This window comes from Galeopterus variegatus, unplaced genomic scaffold (genome assembly GCF_000696425.1).
Source record: "Galeopterus variegatus unplaced genomic scaffold, G_variegatus-3.0.2 Scaffold11835, whole genome shotgun sequence".
Lineage (NCBI taxonomy): Eukaryota > Metazoa > Chordata > Mammalia > Dermoptera > Cynocephalidae > Galeopterus > Galeopterus variegatus.
Genome location: NW_007737946.1, coordinates 6,545 through 34,044, shown reverse-complemented (window position 1 = coordinate 34,044; position 27,500 = coordinate 6,545). Strand labels below are relative to the sequence as shown.

General features: G+C 37.5%; 1 protein-coding gene and 1 long non-coding RNA gene across 2 annotated transcripts in view; one reads left to right on the top strand and one right to left on the bottom strand.

Annotated features, from left to right (window-relative positions):
- The window catches only part of LOC103610815 (protein DBF4 homolog A-like), a 14,713-nt gene extending 9,094 nt beyond the window's left edge, over positions 1–5,619 (bottom strand). Inside the window, exons 1-2 of the mRNA XM_008594901.1 lie at positions 5,196–5,619; positions 3,777–3,949 (exon numbers count right to left, since the gene is read on the bottom strand). Coding sequence (XP_008593123.1) covers positions 3,777–3,949; positions 5,196–5,241 — 219 coding nt within the window. The 5' untranslated portion in view covers positions 5,242–5,619. The remainder of the gene's footprint in view (positions 1–3,776; positions 3,950–5,195) is intronic.
- Positions 5,620–5,801: 182 nt separating this feature from the next.
- The window catches only part of LOC103610814, a 24,896-nt gene continuing 3,197 nt past the window's right edge, over positions 5,802–27,500 (top strand). The window contains exons 1-2 of the long non-coding RNA XR_552242.1: positions 5,802–5,939; positions 19,193–19,261. This is a non-coding gene — a long non-coding RNA (uncharacterized LOC103610814). The remainder of the gene's footprint in view (positions 5,940–19,192; positions 19,262–27,500) is intronic.

The window sequence follows — 27,500 nt, the reverse complement described above, 5'->3', positions numbered from 1 at the left end:
ACCACAACTTAAATTCCTGAATTTATAAACACATGTACCAAAGACAATGTAATTAAAGATCATCCACATCCAGGGGCAGGAAAATTAAACTAAGTAGAAATAAATACGAGGTAGATTTATTCCAGGAATTATAGACTCAAATGCCTAAAAGGGCCTGGAGGGAACATAAACAATTTAAACACCAAATACTGTACTCATTTTCATAATTACAAGGCCCTAGCCATGCCAGAGTTTCTAATTTTGCAAGAGAACCCAATCTCCTACACATTTTATTGTGATAAAATATACATAACATTTACCATTTTAAACATTTTTAAGTGTATGATTCAGTGGCAATAAGTACATTCACAATGTTAAGCAACTGTTACTACTATCCATCTCCAGAACTTTTTCATCACCCCGAACCGAAACTCTGTATGCATTAAACAGTAACTCCCCATTCTCCCCTCTCACCAGTCACTGGTAATCTTTATTCTACTTTCTGTATCTGTGAATTTGGCTATTCTACTGGAATATAAGTGGAATTCTATATTAGTCCTTTTGTGACTGGCTTATTTCACTTAGCACATTGCTTTTAAGGTTCATCCATGTTGTAGCACATATCAGAACTTCATTCCTTTTTTTTTTTTTGCCTTTTTGTGACCGGTAAGGGGATCGCAACCCTTGGCTTGGTGTTGCCCGCACTGCACTGTGCTCAGCCAGTGAGCGCACCGGCCATCCCTATATAGGATCCGAACCCAAGCTGCGCTCCCAGTGCCGCACTCTCCCGAGTGAGCCACGGGGTCGGCCCAGAACTTCATTCCTTTTTAAAGCTTAATAATATTCTACTACATCTACATACAATATTTTGTTTATCCATTTACCTGTTGGACATTGGGCTTTTTCTACCTTTTGGATATTGTGAATAATACTGCTATGAACATGGATATACAAATATCTTTCGCACCCTGCTTTCAATTCTTTTGGATATATACTCAAAAATGGACGGGCCGGCCCGGTGGCGCACTGCTACAGTGCGCCGCTTGGGAGCGCGGTGGCGCTCCCGCCGAGGGTTCGGATCCCACATACAGACCGGTTCCCACTCACTGGCTGAGCGAGGGGTGGGCGCAGCACCGAGGGTTGTGATCCCGTTGCCGGACACGAAAAAAGACAAAAAGGAAAAAAAAAAAAAAATGGAATTGCTGGATCATATGGTAATTAAATTGTTAATTTTTTCAGAAACCACTCACACTGTTTTGCATAGTGGCTGCATCATTTCACACTCCCACTAACAGTACACAAGGGTTCCATTTCTCCACATTCTTGTTAACATTTGTTATTTTCTGATTCTTTGCTAGTAGCTATCCTAATGGGTGTGAAGTGGTAACTCACTGTGATTTTGATCTGCATTTCCCAGTGACTGGCGATGTTAAGCATCTCTTCATGTGCTTATTGGCCCTTAGTATATCCTCTTTGCATAAATGTCTCTTCAGGTCCTTTGTCCATTTTTAAATTGGGTTGTATATCTTTTGTTGTTACGTTGTTACGAAGTTCTTTATATATTCTGAATATTAATCTCCTATCAAATTTATGACTTGCAAATATTTCCTACCATTCCTCTGGGTTTTCTTTTCACTCTCTTGCTATTATCCTTTGAGGCAGAAAAGCTTTTAATTTTGATGAAGTCCAATTTAAAATTTTTTCTTTTGTTGATTGTGATTTTGGTATCATATCCAACAAATCATTGCCAAATCTGACATCATGAAGATTTCCCCCTATATTTTCCTCAAAGAGTTTTGTTCTTACATTTGAATCTTAGATCCAATTTGTTAATTTTTGCATATGATGTAAGTTTTGCATGTGGGTATCTAGTTTTCCTAGCACCGGGTGTTGAAAAGATTGTCCCTTCCCCATTGAATGGTGTTGGCACCGATGTTGAAAATCAACTGACCATATATGCAAGGGATTATTTCTAAGCTGTCTTTTCTATTCCATTGGCCTGTGTCTGTCCTTATGCTAGTGCCACACATTTCCTTTGCTTTTATTTCTTACAGATCAAGTTACAACTCCTTAGTAGTCCTATAAGAGATCTTTAAGACAAATACATTTTTGGTGACAGAAAAGATAAATACACTACAGACAGAAACCAGGACCTATGGAATGAACACTGCTGAACTATAGGAAAGACAGTATGGGAAGGGATCAGTTTGATAAATAAAAAAATTGTAAAAAGGAAGTTAATAAACTCAGTTGAAAATTCACAGCTTTGGGGGAAAATTTGGAAATTAATGCCCTTAATATGCTCTTAACTTCACTGGCCTATTTCAAACCATTTTAGAGTAAAGACTTGAATTGTCTTAAACCAAAAGGTCACTCAAATATCATCTATGCAGAAGTCATTCAAAATGTGTTTCTTGAAAGTGCCTCAGGAATTGTGGGGACGGGAGGAAAGAGAAAGGGGCAAGGCAAGTGGTTCCTACTGTAGGCTTTTAGCTAGAGCATTTCCCTTTTATAAAGGCTTTACACACTGGACTTCTAAATATAATTTTGTTTGAAGGGTTCCAATACTAAAAACACAAATCTAAATAACACTAATGTCTTTAGACCATTAGACCTAGATTTAATAAATTGTTCATCGTATTTGAGAAAGCTATCAAACTATATCAGGTAGCTACTTTGTAGCCATTGATTGCTAGAGGAACAGAATGGTGCAGCAGTATGTCACTCTGGGAATTAAGAGGCAAATGCACCTCTGATTAGGCCAGTCATTTAATTTCTCTGGACCGCAAATACTTCACTTCTAAAATGAAGGTGTCTTTACTCAATGTCTAAGGTCCTTAACACATTAAGACAATCTTGATAGGTGGTATAGTCGATATGTAGGCAACCCTATAAAACATGACCTTTAAGAACACAGTCATATGGTCATTATGATACAAGCCTCTACTATTACAGACTTGTGGCAATGTTTTAGTTTAACCAAACAGCAAAAAAGTAAAATAACTTCTCAAAGATAGACAAATAAAATATCACATCAACAAGCAATTCCAGGAAACCTGTTACATTTTTTCTGAAAGTTTCTAGTCTGTCAATGAAAGGATCCATTCGGATATTCAAAGATGCTGACCTTCAGAAACTCAAAGCCAGCAGGAACTTTTAAATAGAAAAAAACCCTTAATAACCTCACTTACTAAAATTTAGCTAATATTAACCTTAATCCTAAGAAAATCTTAGAATTTTTCTTGAGTTTTCTAATTTCCTAATCATCTAATCAATGTACAAGGTAGGAAAGATGTAGTATTTCCAGATTCTTAATCCAAAATTCTGTTCCCTTAATGACATTCATTTTGTTGAGACTCAATATCTCTATCAAGAAAGAGCAATTTTAAGTCTTTGTGGTTTGAGCAGACTTTCTGTGTTTTGTAATAACATTATTTAACTGTTATACTAGTCTAGACAAATTTATAATATTTAAATAATTATGATCAAAGAGTTTTTGCTATTTGGAAGATATCCCAATATTACAACTGAGAAGACAATGAGCAATTCCACTAGAACAAGAGAGTTTCATTTCTTACACTTTGGAAACTTTGTACTTTACTACTAATCACAGAAACCTGAAAGTTTTGTCAGACTTCAAAAGATAACAAGTGGTTTTTCATTAATGATAAACAGTTGATAAAAATTTAAGCTTAGTGCTAACAGATGTTTTTCAAAATGAAAAATTTAAATGATTACATACTAGAAAGTACTAGTCACAAATTCTTCCTTTTTTGTCAGTGTATGGTTTCACTTACCCCTCCCAGATCCTTAATGTCCTTTTGCAGTTTTTCAGATACAGTGACAGAAGGTAAGTCAAGGTAAAATACTTTTCCCCAAAGTGGCTTATATTTGCATTTTTCTGGTCTGTTATCAGTTTTCAGAGATTTCAAAGACGGTCTGTTTTTTTCATTTTTGACTTGGATTCCACCTGTTATTAAAGTGTTTAGAATTAGATATTTTATGCAAACAAAATTTTTACTGTTTTAAAAAAAATTTCATTATACAATAATATTACAGAACCGAAAATCTTTATAAACCTACCAATTTAAGTCATTAGTATTTAAATGTACTTCTCTGTAAGACTACACAGAATAAAGGCAAAATGACCTATATACTTTCACAGGTCCTATATTGTGAAATAATAGTTGAATCAGCAGGAAATATTCAGGTGAAACCTGAAAGATTTTCTTCCTCAGGACGTAAACACCATGAGGGTACTTACTCAACTGCTTACTGAGCATCTGCCATTCTGTTGAAAACTCAAAATTTGTGCTTAAAATGTTAAACATTTAGTGACGCAAGAAACCTGTTACCCAAAATGATCTAGTCAATGTTCCTGAGTGCTCAAGTTTAATTTCATATAAAGTCTGTCTATATATTAAGAACTAAACTGTCCATTTCATATAAAGAACTTAATGGACCGTTAAGAACAACTAAATCACCACTCATTTCATTATTTTCACTGAAAACAAATCTGACATCCTAGCAACTGCTTTAAAAATTAACTTTCAGAATACAATTTGTTTTTAGGCTAGTGGTTACTACACACACAAAAACATCTATATGAAAAACTTAGATGCTGATTCCACTTTATTTTTTACTGAATAAGGTGACTGAAAATGGAAATTTGCTTTTGTTTCCCTGCTTGTCTATAATGCTGAAACCAGCAATGGTGTGTTTGAAATTCCAATACTTTGTCAACTTTACAAGTGAAGGGTAATAAACTTTTGAGAGTAAGACCAAAAATCCACCCACAATTCCCCAATCTAACAGTAAAGTGAAAAGCCCAAGCACATTTGATTTTAAACTGAAGTCGGTAGCCTCAAAGGGCCTGAGCGGCGTCGCAGCGTCTCCGGAGGTCTGGGAGGAAGGCAGAGCCGCAGCCCCGATCCGCGAGTTCCCGGGTCCGCACATTGTTTGCCAGTTTTCAACGAAAGGAACGACCGGGAATTTGGGACCGTGGCTGGAGCAGGCAGAGCGCGAGGGGCCGGGCCGGCAGCCGGTCCCTCTCTGAGGCAAAAACCTCAAAGGAGCTTTCCTTCAGGCCACAGAAGAGGACGGTCAGAAGAGAAAAGAAGCAGTGCGGTCAGCTAGAGAACTCCGATGAATCAATGGTGGAACCATGAGGGTAGGAAAGGATTAAAGGGACTGTAGGTGGAGGAGGGGCTTCGTACCCTGGAAATGTCCTTTGCTGTGGATCCTCATGGCTCCGGAGTTCATGGCAGCCGCCTGGCACCTACATGCTGGATCCGGGGAGGGTGTCGCGCCGGGCGGCCGCGAAAACACGGCTTCTCCGGGCGCGTTGACAGGACGGCCACCTCTCCCCTTCCGTGGGCCCCAGCTCCCACGAAATAAAGGTGCCTCGTCTGCGGGCAGGGTTTCCGGGGTCGGATACTGCTCCTAGGGGCGGAGGAGGAAGGCGCAGAGCACAAACGAGTGGGTTGCGGCGGTTGAAGATTTGAAAACGCGTCACGCGGCCGCGGCGCCGATACGCGCGCCCCGCCCCCTCACGCCGCGCGCCCCGCCCCCTCACGCCGCGCGCCGCGCCCAGCCTCGCGCTCGCCCCACGTGTCCGCCTCCTTGCGCAGCCAGCTCCGCCCCTTAGTGCCCGCTTCCCGGAGTCGCGCGTCCGACCCCCTCACGCCCCGCCTTCTCACGCCTTGCTCCTCCCCGACGGGCGGTGTTTCCGCCTCCGACCCTCCCCCATTGCTCTGTTCTATGTGCCTCAGACCCCAGATTTCCGCCCGCCGCTTGGAGTTTAGGCACATCCCTGAAGGCTCCCTCTGGCTCGGTGTTGACCAAACCTGGTGGTTGCCGTTAGGGACGCCGGAGGCCGGCGTAGTCCACCGCCAGGGTCATTCCAACCTTCTCGGTTTGCCGGGACCATCAGTCCTCCAGCCGCCTTCTCCTTCCACCAGGTACGCTGATTTCCTACAGGTCGGACGTCCAGGAGGCTGGAGACGCTGCGCTGCGATCGAGCCCATACTTGGCCACGGGACGGGCTGGGGACGGGCGGTGGCGGCAGCCCCTGCTCGGTGCACCCTGAGTCGCAGAGCCCGGCTTTCCCACGGTCATCGCCGACCCCTCACCCTGGAGACAGGCCGCAGAGAGCAGACGGGGGACGTCCAACCAAATGGCCACCGGCCCACAGCGCGTTCAGGTCGTTCTGTACCCTTTGGTACTTGGCCGTGAGCTCTGCTCTGTTAACCTTTGTTATGCACAAACCTATTTTCGTTTTATTGTGTATAAGTTTACATCAGCAATAAAAGAGAGTGGAAAATGAAGTCTCCGTCTTTTTCATCTGTATAACGGGATAATGAATTACGGTAAGGATTAAATTTAAATGTTTGTGAATATTTTAATTTTGTTTTATAGACGGGAAAATTGTTTTTGGTATATTTCTGTAAACTTTTTAAGGAGGAAGAAGATTATATTTTGTACTATTTTGCATTCCTCGATCCCAGGCCATAATAAACACTCAGTGTTATCGTTGATTTTTGATCTAGTAGTTCAAGGAAATCAGAGAGTTCAATATTACTGATTTGCAAATAGGTACCTAGGTGTGTTCTGACACCCACCCTTAGTCAGAGTGTAGAACACAGAGATGGATCAGGTTTGCTAAGGGAAATGAGAGTTTTATTTTAGACAGGTTTATGTTGAAGGGCCTGAGGCGACAATAATGGAACTATGTTTATTAAACAATTGGAGATATTTGTAACTCAGGAAAGATGTCTGGGAGAGAGTGACCCGGGGGAGGAGAAATATAGATTCATTTGAGAGACGTAATACAGAGGGATCTCAGTCACAGGATGATGCATAGAAGGTTAACAGATCTTAAGAGGTGGGAGAATGTGTAGTTTGAATAAACATTCAGTATTATAATTTCATTTGTGGAAAAACCTATTTTCAAAATATAAACTATAGGAAGAGCACAAGATTTTTATGTTTATGAAAAGGTCTTAAAGGTTGAGAAACGCTTATATGGCACATAGTAAGAACTCTGTAACTGTTATCATTCTGGTGAACTCTACAAGAATTCCTCCATTCCCAAGAGAGTTCAGAAAAGACTAAGACTTGGAAAATAGACCTTTGATCTTGGTGTTTAAGATGTCATTGGTTTCCTTAATGAGAATTCGAGTAGATGGTGAAGGTAAGTACTAGATAAAAAAGATGGGCTTGAAATTGAGACAGGTTGAGTGTACAGTTTCAAAACTGTGTCAGTGTAGGAAAATATATAGTGATAGGGAGGGAAGATTGGGTCTTTGGAAGGTTTAGAAGATATGAGAAAGGTTCAAGCATGTTTCTATTGAGGGAAGAAAATGGAAGTCCATTTTATGTTCTAGTGAAAGATGTTATTTTTCTTATTTACTATAAGGAAGAAAGACACACCCTATGCTGTTAGATTCACCCTTGTTTGCACTGTAGGTGATAATTCCAAGCTCTGAATAAGCAGAAAGCCAGCTTTAGTGGACAGTTAGTAATTTTCTAATCTATAAGCCAAGGTTAGTCTTAAAAAATATTATTAGAACCCAAGCTACTAAAAAGTAGCTACAGGAAAGACTTGGTCATTATCTATGGCCAGTAAGGCTAGAAACCTTATCTATCATATCAGTAATCTGGTCTGTTGGTAAGAGAATGAGGTTTACGTTAAAGTAGATCTTGAAAATGTGCTTGAGTCCTTCAGATGAAGGGTATACATTCCAGAAGAAATGAATTGGGGCAGGGTTATTTGTGGTGAGAAGCTTGGTTAAAGAATTCTATTAAGCAAAACTGGAGAACATTGAGCAGAATCATTGCCTCTCAATTTGAATTAAATGAACATTTTGCTGTGAATCAGGAGAAATGACTTTTATTCAGTACTGGCCTTATACCTAAGTAATTCTATGACTTGGGCAAATACTAACCTTTCTGTGCTAGAATTTCCTCGTCTGTAAATGAAGATAATACTGCTCAGTCTACTCCACAGCTTTTTGTGCCTATCGAGTGAGACCTAAACTACTTTTTCAGATTACCTGACACATATCCAAATATAGTTTTTTTATAAATTCTAATCTAGACAAATTAATAGTTCTGTAACACTTATCACATTCCTTATTTCTCTCTTTTGCTTCAGCCTTTCCACCTGGCTAGCAATTGTTTTCTTTCCTATCCATAGTAAACCTAGCATAGATTCAACCTTTATCCCCTCATTTGGGGCCTTCAATAGTTATTCCTGTTTGATTTATTTGCTAACTATTGATATGTAATCTGCTGAATGTGTTCTGTTCTTATTTTTATTATTTAATTTTTTAAATAACATTTTATAGTCTCCGTACCTGGTAATTGGAGGACCTAAAATTTTCCAAGGTTAAGTTCTTAGTTTTGCAAGTGAATCATATGAAAGGATAGGATTGATTAGTGGTTGTGCACTGAAGCCCATGTCTCAGGTGAGGTTAGGCTGGGAAACTAGGGTAAATTCAGCATTGTTAAGTCCTTGAACATAACCTAAGTGAAAGATCAAAAAGAAAAATAAGCAGAACAGCAAGGCTCAGAATTTGGGAGTGGATCCCTTGGAAACAACTTAATTCAGAGGCTGCTATGCCACTTGTGGGAGCTGTTATGGATAATGAACTAGTTCACAGATTATATCTTACATTCTGAACTACATTATAAATTCCTTTAAGGTAGTATAAAATAATCTGACTACCTACCCCACTTCCTGATTTCCTTCTGTATCGATTGAGCATGTGCAATGTGCTACATCCAGTGAGACTAGTTTACTATAAGACCCGTAGAAGTCTCATCATGTAAATTTATGAAATTTCTAATACTCTTAATTAATAATCTGCATGCATTAATGTACACCCATTTTAAGCAGTCATATCAATGAATTCTAATAAATATGTGCATCTATGTAATTACTACTACAATCAAAATATAGAACATTTCTGTCATTTCAGAAGGCTTTTTTATTCCTCTTTCTAGTCAATCTCCCTTGGTAACCACTTTTCTGATTTCTATTATCATAGAATAGTTTTGCCTGTATTTCAGCTTAATATAAATGGAATCATATAATTTGTATGTTTTGGGTCATAATTATTTTGTATAATGTAATATTTGAAGTTCATTTATTTTGTTACATATATCAGTAGTTCACTCTTTTTTATTGCTGCATAGTATTCCATTGTGTGAATATACCACAGTTTATTTATCCATTCACTCCTTGACAGATAATTTAGTTGTTTCTAGTTTTTGGCTGTTGTGCATAATGCTGCTATGAACATTTTGTATGTAAGTCTTGTTTTTGATGCTTTTCTTTTTTTTTTTATAGGAAGTAGGATTTATTAGTGGACATAAGTAAGGAGGGGGCAGCACAGTGAAAGCCCTCAGGAGTGCAGGGCCTGCCACTTGTCCAGGGAGCCATAGTTGGTGATGTATTTAACCATCCACAATGAGCTGCTTCTCAGCCACCGTGTCTTCAAATTCATCCACATTAAACTTAGTAAAGCCCCACTTCTTTGAGATGCGGATCTTCTGGTGGCCAGGGAAATTAAAGTTAGCCATGCACAGGGCTCCTTTCAATCACATGCTCCTTGTTCTGCAGCTTGCTGTGGATTGACATGACGACTTGGCCAATGTGAAGCCTGGCCACTGTGCCCTGGGGTATTTTCCAGAAGCACCCCACATACCTGTGTGGAGCCTAGGTTGGGGACAGCACTAGGTTAGAGACATGAACATCCATTGGAAAGGGCAATCTCCAAGGACCCGTAGGGCAATCCATACAGGCAACAAGCTGCATACACTACCGAGGAGGCTGCTGTTTGCAGCCATGGCATGACACATATTTTTATTTTTATTGGAATTGCTGGATCATATGGTAACTGTTTAACAGTATGAGAAACTACTGAAGTTTTTGACTTTCCCTCCAGCAATGTATAAGCATCTGAGTTGTTATACATCCTTGTCACTTACTGGATGTGAACTGGTAGTCTCTTTTAATTGAGGTAAAAATATAACAAAAAATTTACCATTTTAACCATTTTGAAGTATACAATTCAGTGGCTTCCAGTATATTAATAATGTTGTGCAACCATCACTACCGTCTAATTCCAGAACATCTTCAACAGAACAAAAAGAATTAGGTATTCATTCTCATTCACCCTTCTCCCCAATCCCTTGCAAGCATTATTCTGCCTTCTGTTTCTGTTTGCCTATTCTGAACATTTCATATAAATGGAATCACAGAATATTTGTTTTTTGTGTCTGCCTTTTACTTAGCATAATGTTTTCAAGGTTTATCCATGTTGTAGCGTGTATCAGTCCTTCATTCTTTTTTTATGGCTGAGTAAAATTCTCTTAGAGGGTGATAGACCACATTTTGTTTATCCATTCATCAGTTGATGAACATTTGGTTTGTTTCTTCCTTTGGCTATTATGAATAATAATGCTCTGAACATTTGTGTACATATTTTTTTAGAGTACAGTGTTTTCATTTCTCTTTGGTATATACCTAGGAGTGGAATTGTTCAGTCATATGATAATTCTGTTTAACATTTTGAGGAACTGCCAAATTATTTTTCACATGGCTGCACCATTGTACATTTCCAGTAACAGTATTAAAGGGTTCTCATTTCTCCACATCCTTCTCAACAAATGTTATTTTCTGTTTTTTGTTTTATTATAGCCCTCCTAGTGGGTGTGAAGTGGTATCTTTTTATGATTTTTATTTTCATTTTCCTAATGAGTAATGATGTTGAGGATCTTTTCATGTGCTTATTGGCCATTAGTATATCTTCTCTGAATACCTATTCAGGTCTTCAGCCCATTTTTTGAGTTGTTTGTCTTTTTGTCATTGAGTTGTAAGTTTTCTTTATATATTTTGGATATTATGATTTCCAAAAATTTTTTTCTCGTTCTGTGCCTTGTGCTTTTCAATTTTTTGATAGTGTCCTTTGATGTACAAAAATTTTTATTTTGATAAAATCCAGTTTTGGTGCTGATAACTCCAAGGTTTGGATTTGCATACTGGCCAGCCACAAAAGAAAAAAAAAATCCTATCTTATTTATTTTTTAAATTTTCTTTCTTTTGCTTTTGTTGTCATATCTAGGAAACTCTTGCCAAATCCAGGTCATATAGATATACCCCTATATTATAAGGGTTTTATAGTTTTAGTTCTTATATTTAGACCCATTTTGAGTTAATTTTTTATATATGGTGTGAGCTAAGGATCCAACTTCTTTCTTCTGCGTGTGGACATCCATTTGTCCCAACACTGTTTCTTGAGAAGACTGTTCTTTTTCTTTTCCTTGTTGATGGTCTTCACAACCTTGTTGAAAATCAATTAACCAGAGATGTATGGGGTTGTTTCTGGATTGTCACTTATATTTCATTGATCAATATGTCTGTCCTTATGCCAGTACTATAATGTTTTAATTACTGTAGCATTTTAGTAAATTTTGAAATTAGGAAGTCTGAGTCCTACAAATTTCTTCTTTTTCAAGATTGTTTTGGCTACTCATGCTCTCTTGAAATTCCATATGAATTTAGGATCAGCCTGTCCAGTTGTGCAAAAAAGTAGTTGGAAATTTGATAGCAATTACATTGAATTTGTAGAGTATTACCATCTTAACAATATTATGCATTCCAGTTAATGAACACAAGATATTTTGCCATTTATTTAGGTCTTTAATTTGTTTGAAAAATGTTTTGCAGTTTTCATTGTATGAGTCTTACACCTCTGTGGTTTAATTTTTCCTAAATATTTTATTCTTTTTGATGCTACTGTAAGTAGAATTGTTTTCTTAATTTCATTTTCATATTGTTCATTGCTAGTACAGGCATACTAAGTTTTATTGTGCTTTGCTTTATTGCACTTGACAGATATTGAAGTTTTTACAAATTGAGGATTCATGGCAACACTGTCAAGCAAGTCTATTGGTGCCATTTTTCCAGCAGCGTGTGTGCTTGCTTCTTGTCTTTGTGTCACATTTTGGTAGTTATAGCAATATTTCAAACTTTTTCATTATTACTCTATTATGATGATCTATGATCAATGATCTTTGGTGTTACTATCATATTGTTTTGGGGGACCATGAACTGTGCTCATATAAGATGGCAAACTTAATTGATTAATGTTCTATGTGTTCTGACTATTCTACTGACCTGCCATTCTCCTGTCTCTCTCCCTCTCCTCAGCCCTTCTTATTCCCTGAGATACAACAATATTGAAATTAGGCCAGTTAGTAACTCTACAGTGGCCTCAAGGTGTTCAAGTGAAAGGACGAGTTACATGTCTCTCACTTTAAATCAGAAGCTAGAAATGATTAAGCTTAGTGAGGAAGGCATGGGAAAAGCTGAGGTAGGCCAAAAGCTAGGCTTCTTGTGCCAAACAGTTATGTATGTTGTGAATGCAAAAGAACAGTTCTTGATGGAAATTGAAAGTGCTGTTCCAGCATACACATGAATGACAAGAAGGTGAAACAGACTTATTGCTGATATGGAGGAAGTTTTAGTAGTCTGGATAAAAGATCAAACCAGGTACAACATTTTCTTAAGCCAAAGTCTAATCCAGAGCAAGGCCCTAATTCTCTTCAATTCTGTGAAGGCTGAGAGAGTGAGGAAGCTATAGAAGAAAAGTTTGGAATTAGCAGAGGTTGGTTCACGAGATTTAAGGAAAGAAGCCATCTTCATAACATAAAAGTTCAAGGTGAAGCAGCAGGTGTTGATGTAAAAGCTTCAGCAAGTCATCTAGAAGATCTAGCTAAGATAATTGATGAAGGTGGCTACACTAAACAACAGGTTTTCAGTGTAGACAAAATAGCCTTCTATTGGAAGAAGATGCCACCTAGGACTTTTTGTAGAGAGAAGTCAATGCCTGGCTTCAATTCAAAACTTCAAAGGACAGGCTGACTCTGTTGTTAGGGGCTAATGCAACTGGTGACTTGAAGTTGAAGCCAGTGCTCATTTACCATTCCCAAAATCCTAGGACCTTTAAGAATTACACTACATCTACTCTGCCTGTGCTCTGTAAATGGAACAACAAAGATGACAACATCTGTTTACAGCATGGTTTACTGAATATTTAAAGCCCACTGTTGAGACTTACTGCTCAGAAAAAAAGATTGCTTACAAAATATTACTGCTCATTGACAATGTACCTTGTCACCCAAGAGCCCTGATGGAGATATACAATATTAATGTTGTTTTCATGCCTGCTAACACAATATCCATTGTGCAGCCTGTGGATCAAGGAGTCATTTTGACTAAATCTTAATTATTTAAGAAATACATTTCATAAGGCTATAGCTGCCATAGATAGTGATTCCGCTGATGGATCTGGACAAAGTGAATCAAAAACATTCTAGAAAGGATTCACCATTCTAGGTGCCGTTAAGAATATTTGCGATTCATGGGAGGAAGTAAAAATATCCACAATAAAAGGAGTTTGGAAGAAGTTAATTCCAACCCTCATGGATGACTTTGAGGGGTTCACAGTGGAAGAAGTATCTACAGATGTGGTAGAAATGGCAAGAGAACTAGAATTAGAAATGGAGCCTGAAGATGTGACTGAATTGTTGCAATCTCATGATAAAACTTTAACACATGAGGAATTGCTTTTTATGTATGAGCAGAGAAAATGGTTTCTTGAGATGAAATCTGGTGAAAATGCTGTGAACATTGTTGAAATGACAACAAAGGATTTAAAATATTATAAAAACTTAATTGATAAAGCAATGGTAGGGTTTGGGAGGACTGACTTCAATTTTGGAAGAAGTTTACTGTGAGTACAATGCTATCAAACAGCATCGCATGCTACAGAGAAATTGTTTGTCAAAGAGTCAAACGATGTGGGAAACTTCATCGCTGTCTTATTTTAAGAAACTGCCACAACCATCACAGCCTTCAGCAGCCACCACCCTGATCAGTCAGTCAGCAGCCATCAACATGGAGGCAAAACCTTCCACCAGCAAAGATTATGACTCACTGAAGGCTTAGATGATTAACATTTTTTAAGAATAAAGTATTTTTAAATTAAGATATATACATTTTTTAAAGACATAATGCTATTGCCCACTTAATAAACTACAATATGGTATAAACACAGCTTTTACAAGAACTGAGAAACCAAACATCTTTACACATGCTTATTAGTCATCTGAATATCTCTTTTGGTAAAGTGTCTGTTCAGATCTTTTGCCCGTTTTAAAAGCTGGGTTTCCTTGAGTTTTGAGAGTACTCTATATATTCTGGGCCTAAGTCCTTCATCAGATATGTGATGTGTAAATGTTTTCTACAAGTCTGTGGCTTGCTTTTTCATTCTTTTACCCATATCTTTCAAAGAGAAGTTCTTAATTTTGATAATATATAATTTATACTCTCTTAAAAATGAATTATATGCCTTTGGTGTCTTATCTAAAAAATACATTTATCCCAAGGCCATAAAGATGTATATTTTCTTCATATAGTTTTATACTTTGAGATTTTACAATGAGGTCTGCAATCCATTTTGAGTTTTTGTATTAAGTGTGATGTATAGATTGAGATTTTTTTTAAAAAAACATATGAATATCTAATTATTTCAGCACCATTTATTGAAAGAGACTATTCTTTCTCCATTAAATTATCTTTGCCTTTGTCAAAAAATATTTGACCACAAGGACAGGCCATGGCTCACTCGGGAGAGTGCGGTGTTGATAACATCAAGGCCACAGGTTCAGATCCCTATATAGGATGGTGCTGACAACACCAAGTTAAGGGTTAAGATCCCCTTACCAGTCATCTTTAAAAAAAAAAATTATTTGACCACATATGTGTGGATATTTTTTTTTATCCTTTGTTCTATTCCATTGATCAATATACCTATCTCCATTACCACAGTGTCTTTACTGTAGCTTTACAATAGGTCTGGAAATCAGGTAGTGTGAAGCCTTCAACCTTACTCTTCCTTTTCAAAATTATTTTGGCTGTTCCAGTTTCTTTGCCTTTCTATGTAATTTTAGAATTAGCTTGTCAGTTTCTATTAAAAATTGTGCTGGGATTTTTCAGAATTACTATGAATTATATATCAGTTTGGGGAGAACTGATGTTTTGATATTGAGTCTTGTAATCTATAAATATGGAATATCTCTTATTTAGGGCTTCTTTGATTTTTTTAATCAGTGTCTTAATTTTCAGCATTCAGATCATGCAAGTATTTCATATTTTTGGAGCTATTTGATGATAATTTTTTGTTTCAATTGATAATTGTTTATTGCTAATATATTGTTGCATTTGGGATTAAGTTTCCAATACATGAACTTTTGGGGGGCACACTTAAACCATAGCATTTTTACATTTAGGAATTTTTTTTTTTTTACCAACTTTTAATAGAATTTCAGTGACTAAACAAGGAACTAGGAAATGCTGTAGTAATTTGTGGAGCTGAATACACGTGGCTTTGAATAACACATTACATAAGGAGTAGCATATAGCATTATAGTAAGTGACTCAAATGACCAAAAGTTATTCAGTAATGATTTCCCTCCTATTTTGGCTTCGTATGTTATTTTATTTTTGTAGTAAGGTTATGTTTATGTACTAAATATTGGTAGCCTTTTCACCACCAAGAAACATATATGGATAATACTCGGTTCAGCAAATATTAAGGAAATATTAAAATGACACTATTTCAAAAGCACAAAATGAAATTCACAGAAGCAATTAGAATTCACAGGTAAATTCTATCAAATATTGAAGGATCAAATAATCTTAAGCTTACACAAACACTTCCAGAATAGTAAAAGAGAAAATATTCTCCAACTCATTTTATGAAATTAGCATAGGCTTGGTACCAAAACCCAATAAGAATGGTATGAAAAATACCAGCACAAAATATTAGAAAATATTTTGAACAGAATAAAAATGATAACACAGTATATCAAAATTTGTGGGATGCAGCCTAAGCAGTGTTTAGAGAATTTATAGCACTATAAAGCCTATAGTAGACAAGAGGAAAGATCTTAATAATGTCAACAAATCCAAAGTACAGAGAGAGAATAAAGATGATATGAGACGTGATGGCATACGAAACAGAAAAACGATAGAGAAAATAAGACCAAAATTTGGTTCTCTGAGGACATCAATAAAATTTATAAACCTCTAGCCAGACTGATCAGGAAAAAATAGAGAAGAAACAAATTAAACAATATAAAGAATGAGAGAGGTCACATAACTACAAAACCTATACATATTAAAAGGATTATAAGGCAATATTATGAAAACCTTATGCTCATAAATTCAACAACTTAAGTGAAATAGACAAATTCCTTGAAATACACTAACTGAAGCTTACAGAAGAAGAAATAAATAGCCTGAATATCCTTATATCTACTAAGAAAAACTCCAGGCCTAGATGGCCTCTGGTAAATTCTGTCAAACATGAATGAGAAGACAAAGACAATACAAGAGAAGAAAATCATGGACCAATATCTCTCATAAACATAGGTGGTAAAATTGTAAGCAAAATTTTAACAAATCAAAACCAATTCTATACAAAGAGGGTAAAACTTCATGAGTAAGTGGGGGTTTATCCCAGAAAGCAAGGATGGATAAACATTAAAAAATTATACAATATGAATCACCATATAACCATACTGAAAAGGAAAAACCATATGTTTATCTCAGTAGATGCTATCTATTGCTGTGTATCAAATTGCTGCAAAATATAGTGGCTTCAGACAACTAATATTTATTATTTCGGTTTTTGTGTGTCAGGAATCTGGATGCAGCTTAGCTGGGTAAGCTCAGAGTTTCTCACAAGGGTGCAATGTAGGTGTTGGCTGGGTTGCATTCATCTCAAGGCTTGATGGGAAAGGGTCTTCTTCCAAGCTCGCTCGTGATTGTTGGCAAGATTCCATTTCCTTTGGCTTAGTTGGACTGGAGGCCTCAGTTCAATGCTGGCTGATATCTGAAGGCTGTCCTTTGTGCCCAAGTAGGCCTCCTCATAAGGAAGTTCACAGCATGACAGCTTGTGTCATCAGAGCAAGTGATAGAGAACAATGAGAGAGTTCACAATGGTGGAAGTCACAGTCTTTTGTAAGTTAATCTTGAAAGTGACACTTTATCACTTTCTTCAGAAGGGACACAAGCAACAGAAAAAAAAATAGGCAAGTTGGACTTCATCAAAATTAAAAACTTCTGTATGTTGAAGGAGACTATCAAGAAAGTAGAAAGACAACTCAGAATCAGAGAAAATATTTGCAAATTATATATAATAAGGATCTAGTATCTAGAATATATAATAATTTTTATATGTTTATAATTATTATATATCCTCAAAAATAAAGACGAACAACCCAATTAGAAAATAGTCAAAGGATTTTAATAGATATTTCTCCAAAGAAGATATAAAGATGGCAAATAAACACATGAAAAGATACATAACATCATTATTCCTTAGGAAAATGGAAAGTAATATCACAATGAGATATCATTATTCAGCTATTCAAATCGATAAAATTTAAAAACTGACCATAACAAGTGTTATTAAGAATATGGAGCAACTAGAACTCACATAAAGCACTGGTGGGAACATAAAATGATACAACTACTTTGGAAAACATTTCATCAGTTTCTTTCTTTTTTTTTTTTTCTTTTTTCGTGACCGGCAACGGATCGCAACCCTCAGTGTCGCGCCCGTACCGGACCGGGACCGGCAACAGGATCGCAACCCTCGGTGTTGCGCCCGCACCTTGCTCAGCCAGTGAGCAGCCGGTCTGTATGTGGGATCCGAACCCTCGGTGGGAGCGCCACTGCGCTCCCAAGCGGCGCACTGTAGCAGTGCGCCACCGGGCCGGCCCCTCGTCAGTTTCTTAAAAAGTTAAATATGCATTATCATTTGATCCAGCTACTCTAGTTATTTACTTAAGACTTCTACAGATATTCATAGCTGCTTTGTACTAACCCCCCAACTGGAAACAATCCAAATTTCCATCAATAGGCGAATGGGTAAAGAAATTGTAGTATAAATTTTAAACTTTAAATATATGAAGCTCATTGCATGTCAATTATACCTCAATAAAATTGTAAAAAAAAATAAATAAAAAGAGGGCCGGCTCGGTGGCGCACTGGAGAGTGCACCGCCTGGGAGTGTGGCGGCACTCCCGCCAAGGGTTCGGATCCCATGTGGAGACCGGTTCCCGCTCACTGGTTGAGCGCAGGGTGGGCGCAACACCGAGGGTTGCGATCCCGTTGCTGGTCCCCGGTGCGGGTGTGACACCGAGGGTTGCGATCCCGTTACCGGTCAGTAAAAAAAAAAAAAGACAAAAAGGGAAAAAAAAAAAGAAGAATCCTCAAAGATTGCTTGAACAAGACATAAAAAGGTGTCTATAAAGGAAAAGTTGAGTAAATTTGGCTACATTAAAATTAAGAACTTTGACCTCTATCTTACACTATACACAAAAATCGACTCAATATGGATTAAAGACTTAAATGTAGACCTGAAACTATAAAACTCCTAGAAGAAAAAGAGGGAAAGCTTTAGAACATTGGTCTTTTTTTTTTTTTTTTTTTTTTTTTTTTTTTTTTTTTTTTTTTTTTTTTTTTTTTTTTTTTTTTTTTTTTTTTTTTTTTTTTTTTTTTTTTTTTTTTTTTGAGTCCGGCAATGGATTGCAACCCTCAGTGTTGCCCCCGTACCGGACCGGGGACCGGCAACGGGATCGCAAGCCTCGGTGTTGCTCCCGCGCCTCGCTCAGCCAGTGAGCGGGAGCCGGTCGGTATGTGGGATCCGAACCCTCGGACGGGAGCGCCACCGCGCTTCCAAAGCGGAGAACATTGGTCTTTACAGTGATTTCTTGGATATAACACCAAAAGCATGGGCGACAGAAGCAAAATAGATAAATAGGACTACATCAAACTAAAAAGATTCTGCACAGCAAAGGAAATAATCAACATAGTAAAAAGGGAACTTAGGGAATAAGAGAAAATATTTGAAAACTGTACATCTGGTAAGGGGTTAACATCCAAAATATTATAAGGGATTTGAACAACTCTAGCAAGAAAGCAAATAACATCTTTATATTTCTCAAAGCTTTTAATAGAAAGCTTTTAATATTTGTTCATTGGTGTTTTAATGTTTTCATATATTCCTTTTCTTTAGACTTATCCCTTTCCTGTGCGAAAAGATAAGGTAGTTACTTTCTTTTTTCATTACAGGTTTTTAGCCACTGATGTTACTAATAATAAAATATTGGAGCATAGAGTTGAGGAAAAGACTTAAACCAGGTAGGTAATAATAAAAGAGTAGAAAGAGAATAAAAGTCTAAGGAAACAATAAAACTACCATTCATTTTTATAAAGGACATTATTGATATAATCAACAAAATTGGAATATGATTTGTTGAGTACTGTATGAAAATTGTTTCCTAAATTTGATAATTGTACTGTGATTATATAAGAGAATATTGTGAAGTATTTAGGGTGAAGGTGAATGATGTATGCAACTTTCTTTCAAATGGTTCAGAAAAAAATCAATTATAGGTAATGTCAGAGAGTGGGTTTGCTAAAGTTTTGAATCAGTAGGAAATCATTTATTGTCATTGGAAGTATAAATTGGTCCAACCTTTCTGGAGAGCACTTTGGCAGTTTGTACAGTAGGCCCCCCTTACCTGTGGTTTTTCTTTGTGCATGTTCAGTTACCTGTGGTCAACTCCAGTCCAAAAATTTTAATGAAAAATTCCAGAAATAAACAATTCATAAATTTTAAATGGTATTCCATTCCGAGTAGCGTGATGAAATCTGGTACTGTCTCACTTCATCCCCCCTGGGATGTGAATCATCCCTTTGTCCAGCTATCTACATTGTAGACGCTAACCTGCCTGTTAATCACTTGGTAGCCATCTCAGTTATCAGAACGACTGTCACTGTATCACAGTGCTTGTGTGTAGGTAACCCTTATTTTACTTAATAATGGCCCCAAAGTGCAAAAGTAGTGATGCTGGCAATTTGGATATGCCAAAGAGAAGCTGGAAAGTGGTTTCTTTAAGTGAAAAGGTGAAAGTTCTTGACTTCATAAAGAGAGGAAAAACATTATATGCTGAGGTTGTTAAAACCTAAGATAAGAATGAATCTTCTATTCATGAGATTGGGAAGGAAGAAAAGAAATTCCTGCTAGTTTTGCTGTTGCACCTCAGACTGCAAAAGATATGGCCACAGTGTATGAAGTACTTAGTTAAGACAGAAAAGGCACTGTAATTGTGGGTGGAAGACATGAACAGATGTGTTCCAGTTGATGGCGGTCAGGTTCAATACTATCCAAGATTTCAGGCATCCACTGGGGGTCTTGGAACATATCCTTTGAGGATAAGGGGGTACTACTCTCTCGATTTTTTTAAATAGTTTAGCTCAGCCAGCATACTCTCTCTCCTAGAGTAATTGCAGGAAGACTGCAAAAAGATCTGTGTATGAGAATGTTATATCAGAATGTTTTAGGGAAATTGGCAACAAGCTAAATATGTAATAATATGAGAACAATTAAATAAATATAATTAAGTACTGTGGAAGCATTAAAAATGATGTAAATCTCTATTGACTCAATGTATAACATTTTTAAGTATCAAAGCAGTCTACTAAATCAGCATTAATAGTATTAACTTGTCTTTGTTTTCAAGAAAAGTGCATATACACAGATACATAAGTGTATATAAAAATCACACACATGTATACATACATGCACATATGCATATATATGCACACATACATATATACATATACATGTGTATTTGTACATAGATATTTGGAAAGATGACACCTGTATGTCGCCAGTGGTTATCTTATTTTTATTTTATTTTACTTTTTATTTTTTATTTTAACTTCTCAATATATAGTGCAGTTGATTTTTGCATCCCTTTACCTGTTCCCCTTTCCCCCACCCACTACATCCTGTTTACTTGCCTTAACAAGTTCAAGGAATTCTTGTGATTGTTGTTTCTTCTTCCCCCACCCTACCCTTTATTTGTTTGTATATCTATTTATTTATTTTTAGCTCCCAAAAATAAGTGAGAACATGTGGTATCTCTCTTTCTGTGCCTGACTTGTTTCACTTAATATAATTTTCTCTAAGTCCATCCATATTGTTGCGAATGGTAGTATTTCATTCTAATTTCTAGCAGAGTAGAATTCCATTGTGTAGACATACCACAATTTCCTTATCCATTCATCTGATAATGGACATTTGGGATGGTTCCAACTCTTGGCTATTGTGAATAGTGCTGCAATAAACATGGGAGTACAGATATCCCTTCGACATGATGATTTCCATTCCTCTGGGTGTATTTCCAGCAGTGGAATAGCTGGGTCATATGGTAGATCTATCTGTTATTGTTTGAGGAACCTCCATACTATTTTCCATAAAGGCTACACCATTTTGCAGACCTACCAACGGTGTATGAGAGTTCCTTTTTCTCTACAACCTCGCCAACAATAATCATTCTCAGTCTTTTGGATATTAGTCATCCTAACCGAAGTGACATGGTATCTCAGAGTGGTGTTGATTTGCATTTCCCCAGTGCTGAAAGACATTGAGAATTTTTCATGTGTCTTTTGGCCATTCGTATATCTTCCTTTGAGTAATGCCTGTTCAGCTCCTTTGTCCATTTTTTAATTGGGTTATTTGTTTTTTTGCTGTAAAGTTGTTTCAGTTCCTTGTATATTCTGGATACTAATCCTTTGTCAGCTGTGTATTTTGCAAATATTTTCTCTGACTCTGTTGGTTGTCTTTTCACTCTGATGACTGTTTCTTTTGCTGTGCAGAAGGTTTTTAGTTTGATATAATCCTATTTGTTTATTTTTCCTTTGGTTGCCTGTGCTTTTGGGGTCATATTCATGAAGTCTGTACCCACTTTTACTTCTTGGAGTGTTTCCCTTATGTTTTATTTAAGAAGTTAATTGTTTCACAGAGTATATTCAATTCTTTAATACATTTTGAGTTGATTTTGGTATGTGGTGACAGGTATGGGTCTAGTTTCATTCTCCTGCATATGAATATCCAGTTTTCCGAGCACTATTTGCTGAAGAGGCAGTCTCTTCCCCAGTATGTAGACATGGTGCCTTTGTCAAAGGTCAGATGGCTGTAGGTGTATAGGTTGATTTCTAGATTCTCTATTCTATTCCATTGATCCGTGTGTCTGTTTTCATGCCAGTACCATGCTGTTTTGGTTATTATAGCTTTGTAATATAGTTTAATGTCAGGTAGGGTTATGCCTCCAGTTTTATTTTTTTTGCTCAGCATTGCTTTGGCTATGCGTGGTCTTTTGTTATTCTATATAAGTGTCTTGATAGTTTTTTCCATTTCTGAGAAAAATGTCATTGGAATCTTCATGGGGATAGCATTGAATCTGTAGATCACTTTGGGTTATATGGACATTTTCACCATGTTAATTCTTCCGATCCAAGAGTGTGGGATATCTTTCCATCTTCTTGTGCCCCCTTTAATTTCTCTCAACAGTGGTTTGTAGTTCTCTTTGTAGAGATTTTTCACTTCCTTGTTGTACGTTATTCCTAAGTATTTTATATTTTTGGTGGCTATTGTAAATGGGCTAGCTTTCTTGATTTCTTTTTCTGCATGTTCACTGTTGGAGTACAGAAGTGCTACTGATTTTTGCATGTTGATTTTGTATCCTGCAACTTTGCTGAAATCATTTATCAACTCTAAGAATTTTTTTGTAGAGGCTTTAGGCTGATCAATATATGGGATCATATTATCTGCAAACAGGGACAGTTTGACTTCATCTTTTCCAATCTGGACCCTTTATTTCCTTTTCTTCCCTGATTGCTCTGGCTAGTACTTCCAAAACTATGCTGAATAGGAGTGGTGAGAGTGGGCATCCTTGTCTAGTTCCTGTTCCTAAGGGAAAAGCTTTCAGCTTTCTCCATTCAGAATGATACTGGCAGTGGGCTTATCATATACGGCTTTAATTGTGTTGATATGCTTTCCATCTATACCTAACTTGTACAGAGTCTTTATCATGAACTGTTGAATTTTGTCAAATGTTTTTTCAACATCTATAGAGATGATCATATGGTTTTTGTATTCCCTTTTATTGATGTGGTGTATCACATTTATTGATTTGCATACGTTGAAGCAAGCTTGCATCCCTCGGATGAATCCCACTTGATCATGGTGGATAATTTTCTGTATGTGTTGTTGTATTCTGTTAGCTAGTATTTTATTGAGGATTTTTCCATCTATACTAATCAAGGGTATTGGCCTGTAGTTTTCTATTTTTTTTTTTTCCTTTTTGTCTTTTTTTTTTTTCGTAACCGGTAACGGGATTGCAACCCTTGGTGTCGCGCCCGCACCGCGCTCAACCAGTGAGTGGACCGGTCTCTATATGGGATCCGAACCCTCGGCGGGAGCGCCGCCACGCTCCCAAGCGCCACACTCTACCAAGTGCGCCACCGGGCCGGCCCTGTACTTTTCTATTTTTGGTGCATCTTTGTTTGGTTTTGTTATCAGGGTGATGTTTGCCTCATAGAATGAGTTTGGGAGAATGGCCTCTGTTTCAATCTTTTGGAATAGCTTGCAGAGTACTGGTATCAGTTCCTCTTTGAAGGTTTAGGTAGAACTCTGCAGTGAACCCATCGGTCCTGGGATTTTCTTTGTTGGGAGCCTTCTGATAACAGCTTAAATATTTTTTATTGTTATTGGTCTGCTCAGATTTTCTATATCTTCTTGGCTCTGTTTTGGTAGTTTGTATGTGTGCAGAAATTTATCCATTTCCTCCAGATTTTCAAATTTTTTGGCATATAGTTGTTTATAGTAGTTGCTAATGATTTCTTGTATTTCAGATGAATCAGTTGTAATGTCACCTTTTTCATTTCTGATTTTTGTTATTTGGTTCTTCTCTCTTCTTGATTAGCTTTACTAGAGGTTTATCAATATTATTTATCTTTTCAAAAAACCAACATTTTGTTTAATTGATCTTTTGTATCATTTTTTGGGTTTCTATTTCATTAAGTTTGCTCTGATCTTAATTATTTCTTTCCCTCTGCTAACTTTGGGTTTGGTTTGTTCTTGTTTTTCTAGATCTTTAAGGTGAAGTGTTAGGTTGTTTATTTGCTGTCTTTCCATTCTTCTGAAGTAAGCATTTAATGTGATAAATTTCCCCCTTAGTACCACTTTTGCAGTATCCCACAGGTTTTGGTATGATGTGTCATTATTTTCATTAGTTTCAAGAAACTTTTTGATTTCCTTTTTAATTTCTTCTTGGACCCATATGTCATTAAATAGAATGTTGTTTAATTTCCATGTGTTTGTATAGTTGCAAGGGTTTTGTTGGTTATTGATTTCTAATTTTAGTCCACTGTGACCTGAAAAAATACACGGAATAATTCCAATTTTTTTGAATTTCTGGAGACTTCCTTTGTGAGCTAAACTATCCTGGAGAATGTTCCATGTGCTGATGAGAAGAATGAGTATTCTGAGATTTGGGGATGGAATGTTCTGTAGATATCTGCCAAGTCCAATTGGTCTAAGGTGTTGTTTAGATCTTATGTTTCTCTATTGATTTTTGGCCTAGATGATCTATCCAATGTTGAGAGTGAGGTGTTCAGGTCCCCCACTATTGTGGTGTTAGTGTCTATCTCATTCTTTAGATCTAATAGTCTTTGCTTTATAAATCTGGCTGCTCTGACATTGGGTGCATATATATTTATGATTGTTATGTCTTTTTCTTGATGGATAGATCCTTTTACCATTATATAGTGGCCTTCTTTATCTCTTTTTATTGTTTGTGCTTTAAAGAATAGCTACTCCAGCTCGTTTTTCATTTATATTTGCATGATATATCTTTTTCCACCCTTTCACTCTTAGTCTATGTGTGTCTTTACAGGTGAGGCAAGTCTCTTGAAGGCAGCATATTGTTGGGTCCATCTTTTTATTCTAGTCGGTCAGTCTGTGTCTTTTGAGTGGGGAATTTAGTCCTTTTACATTAGAGTTATTATTGAAAGGTGTTGATTTACTCCTAGCATTTGATTAATTTTTGTTTAGATGTCTTAAGTATTTTTGTTCCTTTCTTTCTGATGTTCTGTTTGTCTTCTGTATTTGTTGGTTTCTTGGGGTGGTAGATAAACTATTTTTTTCTTTATTTTTAGCATTTTTGTTTTACTTGTAGGTTTTGCTCTTTCTTGAATATTCATGGCAGTGATGGTTGTTTTTCAGGTATCAAACCCAGTACTCCCTTGAGAATTTCTTGTAAGGCTGGTCATGTTGTAGTGAACTCTCGCAGTTTTTGTTTGAGTGAAAAATATGCTATTTGACCTTCATTTCAGAAGGATAGCCTTGCTGGGTAAAGTATTCTTGGCTGACAATTTTTATCCTTTAGTATTTTGAATATATCATCCCATTCTTTTCTGTCTTTTAGGGTTCCTGATGAAAAGTCTTATGTTAGTCTGATTGGTGCTCCCGTATAGGTGACTTGCTGCTTCTCTCTTGCAGCTTTTAAGATTCTGTCTATGTCTTTGAGTTTTACCAGTTTGACTATAACATGTCTTGGAGAGGACCTTTTTGGGTTGAATATGTTTGGGGATCTTTGGGCCTCCTGAATCTGAAGATCTGCGACTTTCCCTATACCTGGGAAGTTTTCTGCTATTATTTTGTTGAATATGTTTTCAGTGCCATTTCCTTTTTCATCCCCTTCTGGAATACCAATGATTCGGATATTTGAGTGCTTAAGGTTGCCTGTTATCTTTCAGATCTTCTTCAATTGTTTAAATTGTTCTTTCTTTTTTCTGGTCCTCCTGTGTTAATTCATGGTCAGAAATTCTCTCTTCTGCTTGTTCTAGCCTGCCAGTTGGACTCACTGTTGTGTTTTTTATTTCATTGAATGAATCCTTCACCTCCACAAGCTCGGCTACTTTCTTTTTCAGGGCACTGATTTCTTTGTACATTTCTTCTTTCAGGTCCTGCATATTTTTTCTCATTTCATTTTGTTGTCTGAGTTTTCTTGTATCTCATTTAGTTTCTTTAGAATTGTTGCTCGAAATTCCTTGTCAGTCATATCAAAGACTTCCTGTTCTATAGGATCTAGAGCTTGAGAGTTATTATTTTCCTTTGGTGGTGATGTACTTTCTTGATATTTCATATGTCTGGTGTCTTTGGTGTTTAGTCTTTGTGGCAGGGGGTATCATGGTCCACACGTTCCACCCTGATGTCTGGCCTCGATCCTGAAGGGACTGCCAATTCTAGGCAGCAGGGACTGGCTTGTACTGGGGGTCCTGCAGTGCCTGCCTTTTCCACTGTGGCTGTCTCAGGGTGTGTGGGCTTGGCCACTCTTGGGCCTCCCTCAGGGGCAGGGACTGGCCTGGGCTGGGGTCCTGCAGCATCTGCCTGTTCTGGTGTGGCTGACTCAGGGCAAATGGGCACAGTGGCTCCTGCGCCTCCCTGGGTGTCAGGGACTTTCCTGGGCTGGGGGTCCCGTGGCAGCTGCCTGCTGCAGCACAGCTGACTTGGGGTGTGTGGGGCCCAGCAGCTCTCAGGCCTCTCTGGGCAGCAGGGACTGACCTGGGCTGGGGTTCCTGCAGCACCTGGCTGTTCTGGCATGTGGGCCTGGCAGCTCTCAGTCCTCTGTAGGCAGCAGGGACTGACCTACGTTGGAGGTCCCGTGGTGCCTTCCTGTTCTGGAGTGTCTGACTCGGGGCTTGTGGGCCTGGTTGCTCTCAGGCATCTCTGGGCGGTGAGGACTCAGTTATTTTTGAATAGTGAGTTATAAGTGATTTTTATACTTGTTTATATTATCTGAGTTTTAAAGAAGAATATATATTTTCTTATCACATTTTTATAAGAAAATATGTTATTTTTATACCTATGCTACAACTTTGATATGCAATGAAAACAGTGCAATATTTGCTGATACTCTACTACATGAGAGAAGGTGTCTGAGAAGTGTTTATGAAGCTAAATTCACAGATTCTTTGCTTTCATTCTGTTATGTGGTTAGAGTTCGTTTCCTTAACTCTTTATTAGCTGTCTTAGAAATGTGAAGCTGCTCATTCAGCTAAAGTACATTGCATTTTTTGGAAGATCAAAGGACATATTCTATTAATGACAGTTGTGTGGTACCTTTGTGTATAGAACTTATGTATTTACTTTTGATAGTTGTCAAAATCATGTACTTTGACATAAATTATGTTTATTGTTTTTACAGTTTATTTAATTTTTAGGAGTCAATTTTGAAAGCATTTTCCATTAAAATTTTATTTCAGGGCCGGCCCGGTGGCGCACTGGATAGTGCGCCGCTTGGGAAGCGCGACGGCGCTCCCGTCTGAGGGTTCGGATCCCACGTGCAGACCGGCTCCCGCTCACTGGCTGAGCGAGGCGTGGGAGCAACACCGAGGCTTGCAATCCCGTTGCCGGTCCCGGTCCGGTACAGGGGCAACACTGAGGGTTGCGATCCGTTGCCGGACACGGAAAAAAGACAAAAGACAAAAAAAAAAAAAAAAAAAAAAAAAAAAAAATTTTTTTTTT